The sequence below is a fragment of the Bombyx mandarina genome, chromosome 04, assembly GCF_030267445.1.
Source record: "Bombyx mandarina strain Sakado chromosome 04, ASM3026744v2".
NCBI classification, from domain to species: Eukaryota; Metazoa; Arthropoda; class Insecta; order Lepidoptera; family Bombycidae; genus Bombyx; species Bombyx mandarina.
Genome location: NC_143211.1, coordinates 7,488,461 through 7,507,840, shown reverse-complemented (window position 1 = coordinate 7,507,840; position 19,380 = coordinate 7,488,461). Strand labels below are relative to the sequence as shown.

Below are 19,380 nucleotides of genomic sequence, written 5' to 3'. Positions count from 1 at the left end.
CATTAAAACATAACGTCAAAGTCTACTATATTGTATAATCGGCCATAAATGTATTCGTGATTGCCATACGTTGGTATAATACTCAGAAAACGCTACCTCCCATGATCTAATCAATCCCTCAATCACCTTTTACGCTACCCACGAAAAGAAATTGTGTGGTGCTATCACACAGCCGAATTTTCGAAATTAAATACGTTAAACAATGAATTTGCATTTATTTCACAGCTTTATTTTAATTAATTTCCATCAACAAGTTCGGAGAAATATAGAGCGATCGTTATCTATACTTCTATACTAATATTATAAAGCGGAAAGATTTGTTTGTATTGAATAGGCTCCGAAACTACTGAACCGATTTGAAAAATGTTTCCACTGTTTGGAAGCTACAGTATTCCCGAGTGACATATGCTATAATCTTTTTTGAAAAAAAATAGGGATCCTTTCTAAAACTCCATTAATGTAACCCAAGGTGTAAAAAAATTACCTAAAATATTCTTTACATCGCGTGCCCTGCGAAAACTATTGATGATAGAATAAAATAATGTACTACGACTTTGTAGACCACATTATTATTTACAAAAAGTGTCGTGACAGCATATGTCAAAATTTTATAGTTACGCCGCTATTTGGGTTTTTATATTATTTTAAAAAGTAAAACAACGTCAAATATCGTTGAAATTTTTGTTAAAGACCCGAGCGAAGCTGGAGCGGGCCGCTTGTGTATTATAATTGAATTACAAACATTTTGAACTGGTAATTTGGAGTATCTACACAACGTAAAATTCTATTTCGTGCGAAAAATTTAACTCTTTCACCTCCACCGCTGCGTTGAACGACCGACACACTACTCCAAACCGTAGTTTTACTATAAATGCTTAACGGAAAATGTATTACCGTACCGCAGTCACTATCCGAAGCAGCCATTCAAAAAGTTTTTCAACTGCGAATGATAGTATATTACGGAAATATCTATACTCTCAATACTGCGGATTTTCTGTTACTTTTCCCGCTCTGAAGGAATGTTTTCTTACACGGTCCGATTATCTTGAAATGACTTTAAGAAAAATTACACCTCGAGTAGAGCACGATTGCGAAATAGAAGTTTCTGAAGAGAAACAAAAGTTGGGATAACGTCTGTTTGAGTTACTAAGTTTTTTAGGATTCCTTCATGAGCTTCAGAAAGTTTTGCGTGCGTGTACCTTTATGTATATAAAGATTTACTGATGAAGATTGACTATTACAATGTATACACATTACTGCTTAAGCATTGTGGGTTCTGGATATAAGCAAAGAATCGCAGATTCTTAAAATCACTTCTTTGGAATTATTATTTTAATTATTTCGAAATGTTGACCAATGACAATTACAATTTTAAAAATATTAAATTATCAGTACAGAACTTATGCATCTAAGTTCTAAGTTGTGGGCATTGTTAGAGAATATGTACACATTACTTTTAATTATTTTCCACTGAGTTAATTCTCTTGATTATAATCTAAGAAAAAAAGATATCTAAATATAAACCTAATAATATTAAAGCATCGAATATAATTGTATAAAATTTGAAACCCATTGCTGCAATTTCTTTTCTTGTTCACAACGTTCACAAAAAATATCTCTTAATATAACTAAATATCTCATAAGTACGTAATAATAACTAAGCAATATCTTATAAGGACAATTTCCTCGGGGTTTCTTTAAAAACCTCATGTAACATCTTTATCGTCGGGCAGTTAGAGACTATACGCTTAAAATCTAAATCTAAATATGCTGCAAAATAATATTCAGTACTATGAAGTTTATTACTATTCTCATTATTTTTTTCAACGTTGTTATAAATTATTATTATTTCCTCTCACATTATCTCATAAAAACAACATCACATTAAGTGAGACAAATTTAGTAGGGTTCACATAAAATCGATTTTGATTTTTTTATTGCCCTTGTAGGCAGACGAGCATACGGCCCACCTGATGGTGAGTGGTTACCGTCGCCCATGGACTTCAGCAATGCCAGGGGCAGAGCCAAGCCGCTGCCTACCGTTTAATATTCTCCACAAGCCTCGTTTGAAGAAGGACATGTCATAGCGCTCTAGAAACACCGTGGAGGGGAGCTCATTCCATAACCGGATGGTACGTGGCAAAAAGACCTCTGGAAACGCACTGTGGATGACCGCAGTGGCTCCAGGTAGTATGGATGAACTTTACTCCGGTGGCGGGCGGTGCGATGGTAAAAACGAGATGCCGGTATCATCTCGAACAATTCCTCAGAGCTTTAATATATATCAATAATATCTATAAATAATATCGTTTCTCCTTGTCCATTATACATACCTAGTCAGGTCATAAATTCTGTCACATGTTTAATGTAAAATAATTGAAACAAGTTTATTCATTATGTAATCATTCATATACCAAAATGAACTTAACAAAACATAGATTCTTATGACACTAAAGTTTATTCAAAATGACCTCCGTGATTTTGAATACAGGCCTTCAATCTGCGCGGCCAGTCGTCTATCGCAGCACGAACGAGGTCCATGTCAATATCGGCGGCTGTCTTAATCAGGGATGTCTTGAGTGACTCCAAATTGGGATGAGGCTTTGAGCACGCCTTTTCCTCCAAGTGTTGCCATATCTTGTAATCTAACGGATTCAAATCTGGACTGGAGGAGGGCCAGTCTTCGTGCCGGATGAAATCGATTTCACGCGCCGCCAGCCAGTCTTGTGTGCTCTTCGCTCTATGAGCTGGCGCCGAATCTTGTTGGAATACCCAGTACCTGTTATTGAACATGGTATGAGAAACAAGTTCCACAAGGTTCGTCAGGACTGTATTTTGATACACAACTGCATTCGTTTTTACACGATTCTCACAAAAATGTACCTCTGTTAAGCCCCAATAAGAAACTCCCAACCATACCATGAGCGAGGATGGAAAATGACCTCGTTGGACACGCGGAATACGGTTGCTCGCTTCTTCACTACTGTGTGCGTACACCTTATCATTTTGTTTGTTGTAGCTCTCTTCTACGGTAAAAATTTTTTCATCCGAAAAAAGAATTTCCCGATATTTTTTTCCCGCGTACAGCTTCAACAAAGCGCGGCATCTCTTCAGTCTCAGGTCCATTAGACGAGCATTAAAACGATGTCCTGTTTTTCTTCGATATGCCCGAAGCCCTAAGTCTTCATTTAACACCCTTTTCACCGTGGTTCTGCTTAACCCCATCTGAAGGGCCAACCGTTTCTGCTTACGTTTGGGATTTCTTTGAATTCGCGCCTTCACAGCTTTTATCACTGCTGGAGTCCTAACAGACCGAGGGCGACCACTTCTTGACCTGTCATCTACACTAGAGTCTTCATTGTATCGTTTAATGGTACGATAAACGAATCTTTTGGTTATATTCAAAATCTTCAGTTTGTTAAAAATTTGAATTGGCGCGTAACCGCAACGATGCAACGCAATAACTGCAACACGGTCCTCTTTAAACGTCCACTCCATATTTAAAAATGAGTAAAATTCTAAAAGTATACATTTTTATTTTCATGAACAATTCGTAATTCGAATTCAATAAACTTTTTTGTGGCCAGCATTCTAAAATAAAAGTTTTTACTGTGTGACAATACTTATGACCTGACTAGTTATATTATACCTATATAATATACTAGCGACCCGCCCTCGCTTCGCTTCGGAAACATTAAAACACACATGAAACGAAAAAAATAAAATAAAAAAAAATTAAAAAAAGTAGCCTATGTTCATCAGGGACAATGTCGGCTTCTAATGGAAAAAGATTTTTTCAAATCGGTCCAGTAGTTTCGGAGCCTATTCGAAACAAACAAACAAACAAATCTTTTCTCTTTATAATATTAGTATAGATAGCGACCCGCCCTCGCTTCGCTTCGGAAACATTAAAACACACATGAAACAAAAAAAAATAATAAAAAAAAATAAAAAAAAGTAGCCTATGTTCATCAGGGAAAATGTTGGCTTCTAATGGAAAAATAATTTTTCAAATCGGTCCAGTAGTTTCGGAGCCTATTCGAAACAAACAAACAAACAAACAAATCTTTCCTCTTTATAATATTATTAGTATTAGTATTAGTATTAGTATTATTATAATATTATTAGTATTAGTATAGATAGCGACCCGCCCTCGCTTCGCTTCGGAAACATTAAAACACACATGAAACCAAAAAAAATAAATTAAAAAAAAATAAAAAAAAAGTAGCCTATGTTCATCAGGGACAATGTCGGCTTCTAATGGAAAAATATTTTTTCAAATCGGTCCAGTAGTTTCGGAGCCTATTCGAAACAAACAAACAAACAAATCTTTCCTCTTTATAATATTAGTATAGATATAGATAGCGACCCGCCCTCGCTTCGCTTCGGAAACATTAAAACACACATGAAACCAAAAAAAAATTAATAAAAAAAAACTAGCCTATGTTCACCAGGGACAATGTCGGCTTCTAATGGAAAAAGATTTTTTCAAATCGGTCCAGTAGTTTCGGAGCCTATTCGAAACAAACAAACAAACAAATCTTTCCTCTTTATAATATTAGTATAGATAGCGACCCGCCCTCGCTTCGCTTCGGAAACATTAAAACACAAATGAAACAAAAAAAAATAAAAAAAAGTAAAAAAAAGTAGCCTATGTTCATCAGGGAAAATGTTGGCTTCTAATGGAAAAATAATTTTTCAAATCGGTCCAGTAGTTTCGGAGCCTATTCGAAACAAACAAACAAACAAATCTTTCCTCTTTATAATATTAGTATAGATATAGAAAGCGACCCGCCCTCGCTTCGCTTCGGAAACATTAAAACACACATGAAACCAAAAAAAATAAATAAAAAAAAAGTAGCCTATGTTCATCAGGGACAATGTCGGCTTCTAATGGAAAAAGATTTTTTCAAATCGGTCCAGTAGTTTCGGAGCCTATTCGAAACAAACAAACAAACAAATCTTTCCTCTTTATAATATTAGTATAGATAGCGACCCGCCCTCGCTTCGCTTCGGAAACATTAAAACACACATGAAACAAAAAAAAAAAAATAAAAAAAAATAAAAAAAAAGTAGCCTATGTTCATCAGGGACAATGTCGGCTTCTAATGGAAAAAGATTTTTTCAAATCGGTCCAGTAGTTTCGGAGCCTATTCGAAACAAACAAACAAACAAATCTTTCCTCTTTATAATATTATTAGTATTAGTATTAGTATTATTATAATATTATTAGTATTAGTATTAGTATAGATAGCGACCCGCCCTCGCTTCGCTTCGGAAACATTAAAACACACATGAAACAAAAAAAAATAATAAAAATAAATAAAAAAAAGTAGCCTATGTTCATCAGGGAAAATGTTGGCTTCTAATGGAAAAATAATTTTTCAAATCGGTCCAGTAGTTTCGGAGCCTATTCGAAACAAACAAACAAACAAATCTTTCCTCTTTATAATATTATTAGTATTAGTATTAGTATTAGTATTATTATAATATTATTAGTATTAGTATAGATAGCGACCCGCCCTCGCTTCGCTTCGGAAACATTAAAACACACATGAAACCAAAAAAAAAAAATTAAAAAAAAATAAAAAAAAGTAGCCTATGTTCATCAGGGACAATGTCGGCTTCTAATGGAAAAATATTTTTTCAAATCGGTCCAGTAGTTTCGGAGCCTATTCGAAACAAACAAACAAACAAATCTTTCCTCTTTATAATATTAGTATAGATATAGATAGCGACCCGCCCTCGCTTCGCTTCGGAAACATTAAAACACACATGAAACCAAAAAAAAATTAATAAAAAAAAACTAGCCTATGTTCACCAGGGACAATGTCGGCTTCTAATGGAAAAAGATTTTTTCAAATCGGTCCAGTAGTTTCGGAGCATATTCGAAACAAACAAACAAACAAATCTTTCCTCTTTATAATATTAGTATAGATAGCGACCCGCCCTCGCTTCGCTTCGGAAACATTAAAACACAAATGAAACAAAAAAAAAATAAAAAAAATAAAAAAAAGTAGCCTATGTTCATCAGGGAAAATGTTGGCTTCTAATGGAAAAATAATTTTTCAAATCGGTCCAGTAGTTTCGGAGCCTATTCGAAACAAACAAACAAACAAATCTTTCCTCTTTATAATATTAGTATAGATATAGATAGCGACCCGCCCTCGCTTCGCTTCGGAAACATTAAAACACACATGAAACCAAAAAAAATAAATAAAAAAAAAGTAGCCTATGTTCATCAGGGACAATGTCGGCTTCTAATGGAAAAAGATTTTTTCAAATCGGTCCAGTAGTTTCGGAGCCTATTCGAAACAAACAAACAAACAAACAAACAAATCTTTCCTCTTTATAATATTAGTATAGATAGCGACCCGCCCTCGCTTCGCTTCGGAAACATTAAAACACACATGAAACAAAAAAAAAAAAATAAAAAAAATAAAAAAAACGTAGCCTATGTTCATCAGGGATAATGTCGGCTTCTAATGGAAAAAGATTTTTTCAAATCGGTCCAGTAGTTTCGGAGCCTATTCGAAACAAACAAACAAACAAATCTTTCCTCTTTATAATATTATTAGTATTAGTATTAGTATTAGTATTATTATAATATTATTAGTATTAGTATTAGTATAGATAGCGACCCGCCCTCGCTTCGCTTCGGAAACATTAAAACACACATGAAACCAAAAAAAATAAATAAAAAAAGTAGCCTATGTTCATCAGGGACAATGTCGGCTTCTAATGGAAAAAGAATTTTTCAAATCAAATCAAATCAAATCAAATCAAAAAAGTTTTATTCAACATAAATGAAAGTACATACTTGTTGAACGTCAAAAGAATTACCGCCAATTCACAAGAATTAGCCTCCGTCCTGAGAAGAATTGGCAAGAAACTCAGCGGGCATGTTTTTTTTTTTTTTTTTAATATTAGATTTTTATTTTTATTTTAAATTTTTTTTTTTTTAAATATTCATATTACAATAAGTAATTATAACATAACAATTTTACAATATTGAAATTCCCGGAGCGAGCAACTCATTCCCACTTTGTGCAATCTTCTAGATAATCATTGACTTTATAGTAAGCTTTATTGCACAGATGTTCTTTAACAGTTTTCTTAAATCTATGTATATGTAGGTTCTGAACATCTTGTGGGATTTTGTTGTACAGGCGCACAGACAAACACCCGAATGAATTTCGTATCTTATGTAACCTACTCATCGGCACAACAAGCTTGTGTTTGTTCCTAGTATTTCTATTATTTCTATTATTTCTATTATGTATGTCCGACATCTTAGAAAACTCCTCAATATGTTTACGAACATACATCAAATTTTCAAAGATGTACTGGGATGGCATAGTGAGAACTTTAATTTCTTTAAATTTTTCCCTCAGGGATTCCCTTGAGTGCATGTTATAAATAGCACGTATAGCTCTTTTCTGCAGAATAAATATCATTTCTACATCGGCCGCATTGCCCCATAGCAAAATGCCATAGGACATGACACTGTGGAAGTAACTAAAGTAAACTAAACGAGCCGTGTCCGCATTTGTTAACGTTCTAATTTTTTTTACTGCGTATGCTGCAGAGCTAAGCTTACTCGCCAATTTATGAATATGAGGTCCCCACTGCAGTTTGGAGTCCACTGTTAATCGGTCCAGTAGTTTCGGAGCCTATTCGAAACAAACAAACAAACAAATCTTTCCTCTTTATAATATTAGTATAGATAGCGACCCGCCCTCGCTTCGCTTCGGAAACATTAAAACACACATGAAACCAAAAAAAAATATAAAGAAAAATAAATAAAAAATTGCCTATGTTCATCAGGGACAATGTTGGCTTCTAATGGAAAAAGATTTTTTCAAATCGGTCCAGTAGTTTCGGAGCCTATTCGAAACAAACAAACAAACAAATCATTCCTCTTTATAATATTAGTATAGATAGCGACCCGCCCTCGCTTCGCTTCGGAAACATTAAAACACACATGAAACCAAAAAAAAAAAATAAAAAAATAAAAAAAAAATAGTAGCCTATGTTCATCAGGGACAATGTTGGCTTCTAATGGAAAAATAATTTTTCAAATCGGTCCAGTAGTTTCGGAGCCTATTCGAAACAAACAAACAAACAAATCTTTCCTCTTTATAATATTAGTATAGATAGCGTCCCGCCCTCGCTTCGCTTCGGAAACATTAAAACACACATGAAACAAAAAAAAATAATAAAAAAAAATAAAAAAAAGTAGCCTATGTTCATCAGGGAAAATGTTGGCTTCTAATGGAAAAATAATTTTTCAAATCGGTCCAGTAGTTTCGGAGCCTATTCGAAACAAACAAACAAACAAATCTTTCCTCTTTATAATATTAGTATAGATAGCGACCCGCCCTCGCTTCGCTTCGGAAACATTAAAACACACATGAAACAAAAAAAAAAAAATAAAAAAAATAAAAAAAAAGTAGCCTATGTTCATCAGGGACAATGTCGGCTTCTAATGGAAAAAGATTTTTTCAAATCGGTCCAGTAGTTTCGGAGCCTATTCGAAACAAACAAACAAACAAATCTTTCCTCGTTATAATATTATTAGTATTAGTATTAGTATTAGTATTATTATAATATTATTAGTATTAGTATTAGTATAGATAGCGACCCGCCCTCGCTTCGCTTCGGAAACATTAAAACACACATGAAACCAAAAAAATAAAATAAAAAAAAGTAGCCTATGTTCATCAGGGACAATGTCGGCTTCTAATGGAAAAAGAATTTTTCAAATCGGTCCAGTAGTTTCGGAGCCTATTCGAAACAAACAAACAAACAAATCTTTCCTCTTTATAATATTAGTATAGATATAGATAGCGACCCGCCCTCGCTTCGCTTCGGAAACATTAAAACACACATGAAACCAAAAAAAAATATAAAGAAAAATAAATAAAAAATTGCCTATGTTCATCAGGGACAATGTTGGCTTCTAATGGAAAAAGATTTTTTCAAATCGGTCCAGTAGTTTCGGAGCCTATTCGAAACAAACAAACAAACAAATCTTTTCTCTTTATAATATTAGTATAGATAGCGACCCGCCCTCGCTTCGCTTCGGAAACATTAAAACACACATGAAACCAAAAAAAAAAAAAAAATAAAAAAAAATAGTAGCCTATGTTCATCAGGGACAATGTTGGCTTCTAATGGAAAAATAATTTTTCAAATCGGTCCAGTAGTTTCGGAGCCTATTCGAAACAAACAAACAAACAAATCTTTCCTCTTTATAATATTAGTATAGATAGCGTCCCGCCCTCGCTTCGCTTCGGAAACATTAAAACACACATGAAACAAAAAAAAAAATAAAAAAAAATAAAAAAAAGTAGCCTATGTTCATCAGGGAAAATGTTGGCTTCTAATGGAAAAATAATTTTTCAAATCGGTCCAGTAATTTCGGAGCCTATTCGAAACAAACAAACAAACAAATCTTTCCTCTTTATAATATTATTAGTATTAGTATTAGTATTAGTATTAGTATTATTATAATATTATTAGTATTAGTATAGATAGCGACCCGCCCTCGCTTCGCTTCGGAAACATTAAAACACACATGAAACCAAAAAATAATAATAAAAAAATAAAATAAAAAAGTAGCCTATGTTCATCAGGGACAATGTCGGCTTCTAATGGAAAAATATTTTTTCAAATCGGTCCAGTAGTTTCGGAGCCTATTCGAAACAAACAAACAAACAAATCTTTCCTCTTTATAATATTAGTATAGATATAGATAGCGACCCGCCCTCGCTTCGCTTCGGAAACATTAAAACACACATGAAACCAAAAAAAAAAAATAAAAAAAAAGTAGCCTATGTTCATCAGGGACAATGTCGGCTTCTAATGGAAAAAGATTTTTTCAAATCGGTCCAGTAGTTTCGGAGCCTATTCGAAACAAACAAACAAACAAATCTTTCCTCTTTATAATATTAGTATAGATAGCGACCCGCCCTCGCTTCGCTTCAGAAACATTAAAACGCACATGAAACCAAAAAAATAAAATTAAAAAAAAGTAGCCTATGTTCATCAGGGACAATGTCGGCTTCTAATGGAAAAAGATTTTTTCAAATCGGTCCAGTAGTTTCGGAGCCTATTCGAAACAAACAAACAAACAAATCATTCCTCTTTATAATATTAGTATAGATAGCGACCCGCCCTCGCTTCGCTTCGGAAACATTAAAACACACATGAAACCAAAAAAAAAAATTAAAAAAAAAAAAAAAATAGTAGCCTATGTTCATCAGGGACAATGTTGGCTTCTAATGGAAAAATAATTTTTCAAATCGGTCCAGTAGTTTCGGAGCCTATTCGAAACAAACAAACAAACAAATCTTTCCTCTTTATAATATTAGTATAGATATAGATAGCGACCCGCCCTCGCTTCGCTTCGGAAACATTAAAACACACATGAAACCAAAAAAAATAAAAAAATAAAAATAAAAAAAAAGTAGCCTATGTTCATCAGGGACAATGTCGGCTTCTAATGGAAAAAGATTTTTTCAAATCGGTCCAGTAGTTTCGGAGCCTATTCGAAACAAACAAACAAACAAATCTTTCCTCTTTATAATATTAGTATAGATTACTAGGGTCAACACACAAGATATTTTCAGACTTATTATTAGATTTATGATCGCCTGACGTCAATCCTCCTCGAGAATACTCCTAAGATTTGGATATATACTCGTATGTTTAAATTGATCATTCAAAACAAAGTTTTTTAACTAATATGAATACTGATGAATTTCCTCACCATTTACAGGAACGTATAAGTTAACGTAAAGGCAGTCCTCGCTTTGATTGGCGAGTACAGGTAGGAGCCTCTCTAGTTGTCGGATGCGAGCGCGGGGGTGCACTAGCAAGGCGTCGTCCCGGGGCACGGCAGCCGGCGGCGCCTGCGGACACGCCGGCCCGGGCGCGTCAGCTAGCCGCGTCGTCCGCCACTGGGATGGAGTCACCGGCGGCATGTATCTAATTTATTCAACAAATTATTATTCTGCATTCTATCTTATTTAAACATATAGTTTTCTTTAAAAATCGAAGCTTAATCCATGAGAAATGTAAAGTATCTGTAAATGAATTTAGATCTGAATCAAACCTATTATAATAATCGGCACGAGTCTTGAGCTCTGACTTTGACATGGGCAGAACTCCATTTTTGGGTCTGTTTGGGGGTACAAAGCAAGGGGGGAGAGGTGGCGCCGACCATGTTGATTACGTGATTGGAACTTCCCGTGTCGCGTCACATGCCGTCAGCTGTGATTGGTTGGTTCCCTGTGTTGTGCACGCGCATCACTGCAGCAAACTACACTTTTATCCAATTTTATTAGCCGCTCATTTTTTTTATCAACCTCATTTAATTTATATTGTTTTTGGTAAGTATTTATCAACTTAGTATTGTTACAATATTCTAATAATGTAATATTTTCAACTTTATTCTCAAAATGAAAATATACACAGTGTTAGGTAGTATAGTAGCATATTGGCTCAAGACTCGTGCCGATTACTATGTATGTTTTAATATCCTAAAAATATTCGACAAAGAAGCACAATGTGAACTATTTCACATTAATTAAAAAGAAATCATATTTTTGGTCGAATCTTACCTTAAGCTACCTAGTGGTGGAGTGGCGTAAGGCACCCCAAGGTATGCCTCGACTTGAGGATGCGAATGGACGACAATTCCACGAAGCGTCCCGTACTTAGTTCGTACGACCCTCGTGCTGTACTTGTGCGAGGAGAGCGCGACCGCGCAGCAGACGAGCCACGCGTGGAGCGCGGCACTGCCCGCGTGCATCACGCGCAAGGGGCGGGCGCGGTAGCGGGACACGCGCCGCCGCCTCTGCGCGCGCTCGCCCGCATCACGCTGCCTGCAGTGCACTAGCGCACTGCTCCACGCAACCTCTGCTCATCTCGAGAGTGTCTTCTCGCGAGCACGCGGCCACTGTTTCATTCTTTACCTTATACTATGTTCACAATATTACATTCGGATATTGAAACTACACACAGAAATTAAGAACAAATCTAAATACAATAAGGCAAAGACAAAACGTTTCAGCACCTTTACCCCTTTTGTTTCCTAACTTTATCTTGTTTGATAGCTATTGACGAACATTAGTGTTTAATTGAATATGCAATTTCGAAAAGGGCACATCTCTGAAAATGTAAAATGTTCAGGAAATGAAAAAACTGATTATTTTCTAAAGCAGTATAAAATTTAAAATATTAACTTTTGAAATATATTTTGGTTTTAATTAGCAATTGAAAATTACTGGAAGTATTATAAAATGGATGTAGGTAAGCCTCAAAACTACATGTATATGAAAAAAACGTATTTGACAAAATATGCGACATGTGCCCTTTTCGAAATTGCATATTCAATTAATAAAATGGCAACGGTTATAGTTCCGGTCGTTACAAATAATAATAATTACAAAACAAAAGAGAAAATGTAATCCATAAAATGAATCTAAATCTTGAGAATTCAGCGGCTTTTATTGAATTTCGTCCATTGGACGAACACCAGTTAATTTATTTCTTTTAAATACTTTTCATAAACTAGTTCAATTTTGATTTTATTAATCTATTTACATAATAGTTTGCTTACCCGATTCATTTTTCTTTCTTGCAACTAATTTTGAAAGGTCTGACCGTTAACACCTGGAACAAACAAAGTTCGAATGAGTAAATTAATTAATGATTAAATGTAAAAGCTATAACTACAACTCTATACCTGCAGTGCTTTAACCTAACATTACCGTTTAAATCAAATGCGACTTCAGTAAGCCGGACCCACGCGAAAGTCGAGTTACGAGGATTGTTTACCTAACAGTCGTGCTCTGACGTTAGTAATTTAATGTAAAACAAACACAACAATAACGTCGCATTTCTAACAAAATTTACCGCAATCGTAGCAGAGTGAAGTGCTCCGAGCAACTCCCGGATAGACATTCACTTCCGCCCCATTTATTGACTACAAGGAAACTGATTTTCATAGCAATTACAGCACTTCCCGAAGTAATGTCAGTGAATTGTTGTTATCCAGATTAAGCGCTCCATTGAAAAACCAATCGACATTAATTTTAAATTACGGAAACGTTTTCTAAAATTTTTTCCAAATGAGAACACGATTTAAGTTAGGACATTATGGTTGGGTACCCGAAATATCATTTCCAAGCGAGATTTCCATTGAAAGCCTCGTATTTATTTGGTGACAGCAGTAGCATTTACAAGCACATTTGGTTTTGCGAACAGCCCACAAAGAGACCGACCGAACAGGGGAAGGGCGGGTCATCAATCACTCGCGTGACGTGCGAATGCCTTGTGCCCTACCGACATTTTGTTGCACAGCTATTGATACTGTCGCATCATTGACAACTAATAAAATATTATGCAATTAACTTTTAGTCATGAGATTATTTATGAGATGCTTTGTGAGCTTTCGTATGTGTAATGGGAAAATCGATTTATTCTCAGTGTGAAAGACACATTCACAGATATAGAATTTAAAAAAAACACGAATGGAAAACAAACACTAACAAAAATCAGAAATTATGACCATGCCTAAGCTATTTATCAGAAAGACGCGGGTCACCCATTTTATTTTGATGCTAGTAGATATTTAAATACTACATAAAACAGTACTACTAATTATTTTTACCATTTAAACAAATTGTTTTTTGAACATTTCAGTCCCAATTTCATCATTACAAAAATATCAATGGTGCTTTTTTGGAATTTTTAATTTTGGACCAGCATCTTAATATTTTTAGGCGTAATCGAGTAACTTGGTTTCTGTTTCGCTTGAGATAACAAATCGATTGACTCGCAACTGCTGTCAAATCAAATATGTAAGCTGTAATCGATGCAACTCAATTTAAGCGTTTTAACCACTTACTTAAAACTTTAATTCCAATAATTTACTTAAAACTTTAATTCCACCTAAAAAATTTGAGCAATTTTAATGCGGCTTGACCAGCTCAGTGTTAGTGTCAGAGGATAGTTTCCGTGATAAACAAGATCCTAACTTAATTTTACTCTCTCGTAATTTCTGTCACACTCATATTCAAATCCTTCTGTTTGTGTCAAATGTGAAAAGTTAGATTAGATAAAGTTCGAGCAGGTGTTTACAAAGTGTTAATTAAATTAAATACGTGAAAATGAATACCGTGCTACAATTAAAGGGGAAAAGAACTTATTACATACGGTAACGCAGCGTCGGTTTCATTAAGAACTTAGTAGACCCCGTGTAATCAATTTAATTAAGGATTAAAACAGTACAGAGGTGAAGTGGGTCGTTTAATACATTACCGAAGCACCATTATGTGAACTGACAGTGCGTAAGTGTTGTCTGTTGGAAATTGATAATTAATTTTTATTAAGTTCAATAATACCTACTTATTTGCTTGTCTTGTGCGAAAGCGATGTAAATAATGACAAATTAAATTGGACAATAAAAGAGAGTCAACCAGAGTGAGAACGAAGAGATAGTGTTGTCGAGTTACGGTTTGGACAAGTGGTGAATTGGTATCATCAATCAGCACTATGGCCGGCTGTCCGACTCAGTGCTTTAATGAGCGTGCGCTCGTCTTGCCAGCCAGCCGGCACGCTGCTCTGCTCAACTCCACTTCTATTAAAAACCACAAGGATATAGATAAATAAAAGATAATATGTTTAGCTAAAAAGTTGCTTTGCACTTAACTTATCAATTATATGTGTTATTACAACATTATCTTTATAAGCGTCATCAAAATAAAAATATTTCGAAATCTATAAAAAATATGCTGTAATCCGCAACATGTTGCCATCGAAATTAAAATATAAAAAAAAAGTATTTAAATGACCAAAAAAGTAACCATCGCATTTTTGAAACAAACTAAAAATGAAAGAGAATTTTATTAATTTTCTTTCACTGTATCTTCCAATGTCTTCAGTTTCTAAGCTGTATTAAAATATACGATAATCTATAAACAATCATGTAGAAAAAACTACTCTAAAAACTTACAATCACATCATCCCAGTATGAAATCGCTGGAACATCAAGTAACATATATTCGTATATGTTCATAAATGATTGCATTGTGTAGTGGCTGTCTTATTTTACGGCAGAAATAGGCAGGGCAGTTACCTCTTTGGATTATATCTTTAGTAGTATTTAGTATCCAGTGCAACGTTGCATAGGGAAGCACTTTTCTGTTTTTTTTTCTTTTGGTGTTCCCTTTACTTCATCCATCTGTGGTTCTATGATTTACATTTTAGTATCTTAAACATTTACACTAATATTTAGATTTTCAAATACCAAAAGATAAAAATATAAAATTTTATTCGTTTTTCGTATTTTACTATGTCAAAGTGAGAGTTTCATCATCATCATCATCATCATAATGTCCACTGCTGGACATAGGTTTCTTCAATTGCTCGCAACTGAGCACGATCCTCGGATTCTCTCATCCAGCTCCTGCCAACTACCCTGCACAAATCATCACTCCACCGAGCCTAAGGGCGTCCTGCACTGCGCTTGCCGATTTGCGCTCTGCACTCAAGAACGCGTTTACCTCAACGGTTATCAATTATTCAGCTAATATGGCCAGCCCATTGCCACTTCAGCTTACTAATTCGCTGTGCTATGTCGATATCTTCGGTTCTCTGTCGGATCACCTCAAGTGAAAACTTACAAATTATTTATTCCCAAAAAACTCACGCCAGTACACAAATTTATGCCCCATTAAATGTAACCCTCGCTTTTGCAGTATATGAAACGCAGTGACCTGATAACGTTGACCTAGACCTTATTTTTCACGCACAATTTCTGTTCGGTAGTAAAATCCAACTAGTGGAAGAGAAAAACTCTTAAAGATATATAATGAACAACCTTAAACGTTGAAAAGTTACACTTGGTTAATTTTTGTGTAATTTGAAATATAGGAAGCTAATTACAGCTACGGAAAATATACAATATACATAATTATTGGGCTTCATAATCATAATTGAGCAATGAAATAAATTGAAAGTGAATATCGACAATTGTATCTTATTTTATCTTTCTTAAACCAGACAGACAACCTTGAAAAATTGGTTGTAGTGGAAAAGGTAGAAGGGAAGCCGGTTACCAAGCTCTCTCTTACAATCGTCTTGAGGGACGCCGAAAACCAAACGAAATAGAAGATGATTGTACAAAGAGCCACGAAGGCCTTTCAAGGACACGATCTTCAGCAATGAAGTATGCGACTAAGAAGAGAGATCTAACCCACAGCCCACTGAGTTTCTCGCCGGATCTTCTCAGTGGGTCGCGTTTCCGATCCGATGGTAGATTCTGCGAAGCACTGCTCTTGCTATGGTCAGTGTTAGCAACTCTCCGGTTTGAGCCCCGTGAGCTCACTTACAAACGTTAGGGTGAAGCTGAAAAAGCCTCTCAAGGCTATCAGCATAGGTAGGAAAAAAAAAGAGAGATCTCTTAAATATTAAACTTGCAACACAATCTTTTTATTTCCTGATAGTGATAAAATTTAATTTGAAGACTGTTTTTCGGCGCCAGCACACGAAATGCTTACCCATAAATAAACGAAAATAAAGTCATCGGAGGGTCGTAAATCATTTCTTTCATCGGGCCAACTTCTTTTATTTGTTAATACCAAAACAAGTTATTCAACATTTTCATTCAGTCGTAAAATTGATTTAGAGCATCGAATGCTTTTAAAGCTCGTAAGTATAGCGAGAATTTCTTGATGAATCCATTATACTTTATGGATAAATTGTATAATCTTCTATAAAGCTTTTACTTGAAATCGGTGTAGCAATTTGGAAACCTTTTATTGTGAACCCGTTTCAACCTATGACATTACAATTTAATAAAGATTTTCATTCATTTTTCATGCACTCAAATAGGTGTTTATAACATTTTATTGAGTTTGAAATAAACTCTTTTAATTCCATTTTGTCATAAGAATAAAGACGTGACTTAGCAGTTACAAGTAAATAATTTACTTAACTCACAAAATTATAGTCACTTTCATACGTCACCTAATGTAAAATTATAACAACAGATCAAGGGTTTGGTAATGCATATTATACTTCCAATGATTTCGGAATTCTTAATTAAAAAAAAGACTTTTATTTAAGAGAACATATTTAATTTTAATTTTTTTGACATGACAACGTCTTATAATTCGATGGAGCCAGCTGCACGCACAGAAAAATATGACTCATGCAGCGTTACCTCGCTCTGAGGCGTTCCATATAAGACTTGAAGTGCAAGCGAGAGCGCGCAACGAGCGACAAAGAGGCACATTCGGCCTCCGCGTTTGGCAGCGTACAACATCTGTCTCTCTTCTACTTGAGTAAGCAATGCATCCGTGTGGACAGCTGCTATACAATAATACATTTACATGTTTTCGTCAAGTATAAAGTTCAGTGAAAAGTGAATGTGGTGTCAATTTTCCATACAAAATATCTATCAAACAAATAAAATTAAAAAATTCTTTTGTAAAATGAAACCATTCCATCAGTATTTTCTTATGATGTTGTCACGTTCAACTATCGTCAGTAAAACGACTTACAGACAACCAATTTTTTTTAAGAGGAAATTTACTAACGAGAAAGCGTATATGAAATCATCATTTGGTATTTGCCCGATCACTTCACCGAAACCTCAGTCTCGATGAATCATTCATCTAAAAACGAGAGCAATATTTGTCGGCATAAAGACATAGTGCACAGGTTTTCCGGTACTTGCCTCATAAAGGTAAAGAGCGGTCGATATCGGCTGTCGGTTCGAGTGGCTCCTCAGAAGAAATGTGGGGCTATTTGCGCTAGGTTCGTACTCAGAGTCGAGCACCCTCCGGCCGCGACCCGGTAACGTTCATCGAACAAACTAGATTAACGGAGCGACATCGACTTGCGGATTCGATGTCGGTCAATATTGGTTAATGAGTCTCGTATGGTTTGTTAAAGATCATTTATTTGCTTCTATTTTCATGTACATACGTATATCTTTTTTAATATTTCAGAGTTAAAGCAAGGAGGATCTATGTCATCCCACATGATGGCGTTGAAAAACGACTCAGAAGAAGAAGAATTGCTAACATGTAGCTTTGTAACTAAACACATCCACAACAATACACACACACACACACACACACACATTAAGGCTTATATTTTATTATTATTTAGTTGCTTCTGTACTTCGCACGATGAGCTCACAGTCTAACTGCTGTGATGCGGTCACTGGAACACAAAAACATCACAACTTGAATATCACGCACCCGAGTACACGAAGTTGACGTTACAATTGCATGGTTTTCTTCCATGAATTAATCTTGTAATATAGTCGGTATATACTGCCAATGTGGCTACAACTTCAACGTCTGTCGAATATCTGACGGTGGGATGTGGTATTCACAGTGGACCATGAATTCGTCTGTTCTTTTCAACTGTCGGGTGGTGGCGTCCCTTTGCGGGGGAGCGGGACCGGCCTGGGGCAACCCTCTCTGCTCGGGCTTGAAAGTCCCAGCCTATCGAGGTAGAGGTGATGAGTTTGCTGGTATTGTAACATATGTGCTGGCTGGAGTTTGATTGGGAGGGTGGACTTTTGTCTTCTCTTCTTAAGTCCTCTTCTCTCTCCATTATTCGCCTCTTTATCGGGCGGCCGCTTCAATGCTCCATATTGTTTTTTTTTTGTTTTGTTCTTTTCAACTAAAATTAATAACTTTTAAACTATCAACGAGTCCTCTCTTAAAGATTCAAAAAAATTATGTCTCAAATTGGGAAGGGGCATTCACGTTGTGGTTTCCATAAGCAATCCTTGGACTCATTCCAAGGATTGTTTGATTGAGCAAACCCTTTACAATCTATAAACAGTTGGGAAATGTATGCTAATCTAAGCACGATTGTGACTTTCGTAGTTGAGGTAAACTTTCACGGCTAAAATTCAAAGTAAATAATAGTCGATTGATAATAATCGAATAATCGAATAATAATCGATTAATTCGAAATGTAATCGTAAATATTTAAATAACTACTCAACATAATATCTTGTTCAAACGAATTTGAGTTGAAAGTTTATTTGAAGTTTGAATACAAACTCTTCTTTTTTGGAACAAAAAGTGCTTATGTATTATATAAATACTATCAGAATGATCTCTATCCTTAGGTAAAATTAAATCTTTTTTCTTCAGATGTCTTTAATCTAAGGAAGGCAGGAGGTGCCCTTCGTCGTCGGAAAGACGTGAGTTTCGACAAAACCCAGGCTGTTGCTTCACCATCTCCTTCGAGATGGCTTACGTTTTCGCCGGGTAGAAGTGGCGATACGGTCGTCTCAACAAAAAAATAGTTAGAGTGCGCAGGCTGTGAGTAATCTCGGCG

The 19,380-nt window shown here is 35.3% G+C and overlaps 1 protein-coding gene across 1 annotated transcript in view; it reads right to left on the bottom strand.

The window, feature by feature from the left end:
• The window catches only part of LOC114245486 (neuroligin-1), a 76,410-nt gene that overhangs the window by 29,409 nt on the left and 27,621 nt on the right, over window positions 1-19,380 (bottom strand). Inside the window, exons 2-4 of the mRNA XM_028177666.2 lie at window positions 12,629-12,681; window positions 11,628-11,965; window positions 10,775-10,992 (exon numbers count right to left, since the gene is read on the bottom strand). Coding sequence (XP_028033467.2) covers window positions 10,775-10,992; window positions 11,628-11,818 — 409 coding nt within the window. The 5' untranslated portion in view covers window positions 11,819-11,965; window positions 12,629-12,681. The remainder of the gene's footprint in view (window positions 1-10,774; window positions 10,993-11,627; window positions 11,966-12,628; window positions 12,682-19,380) is intronic.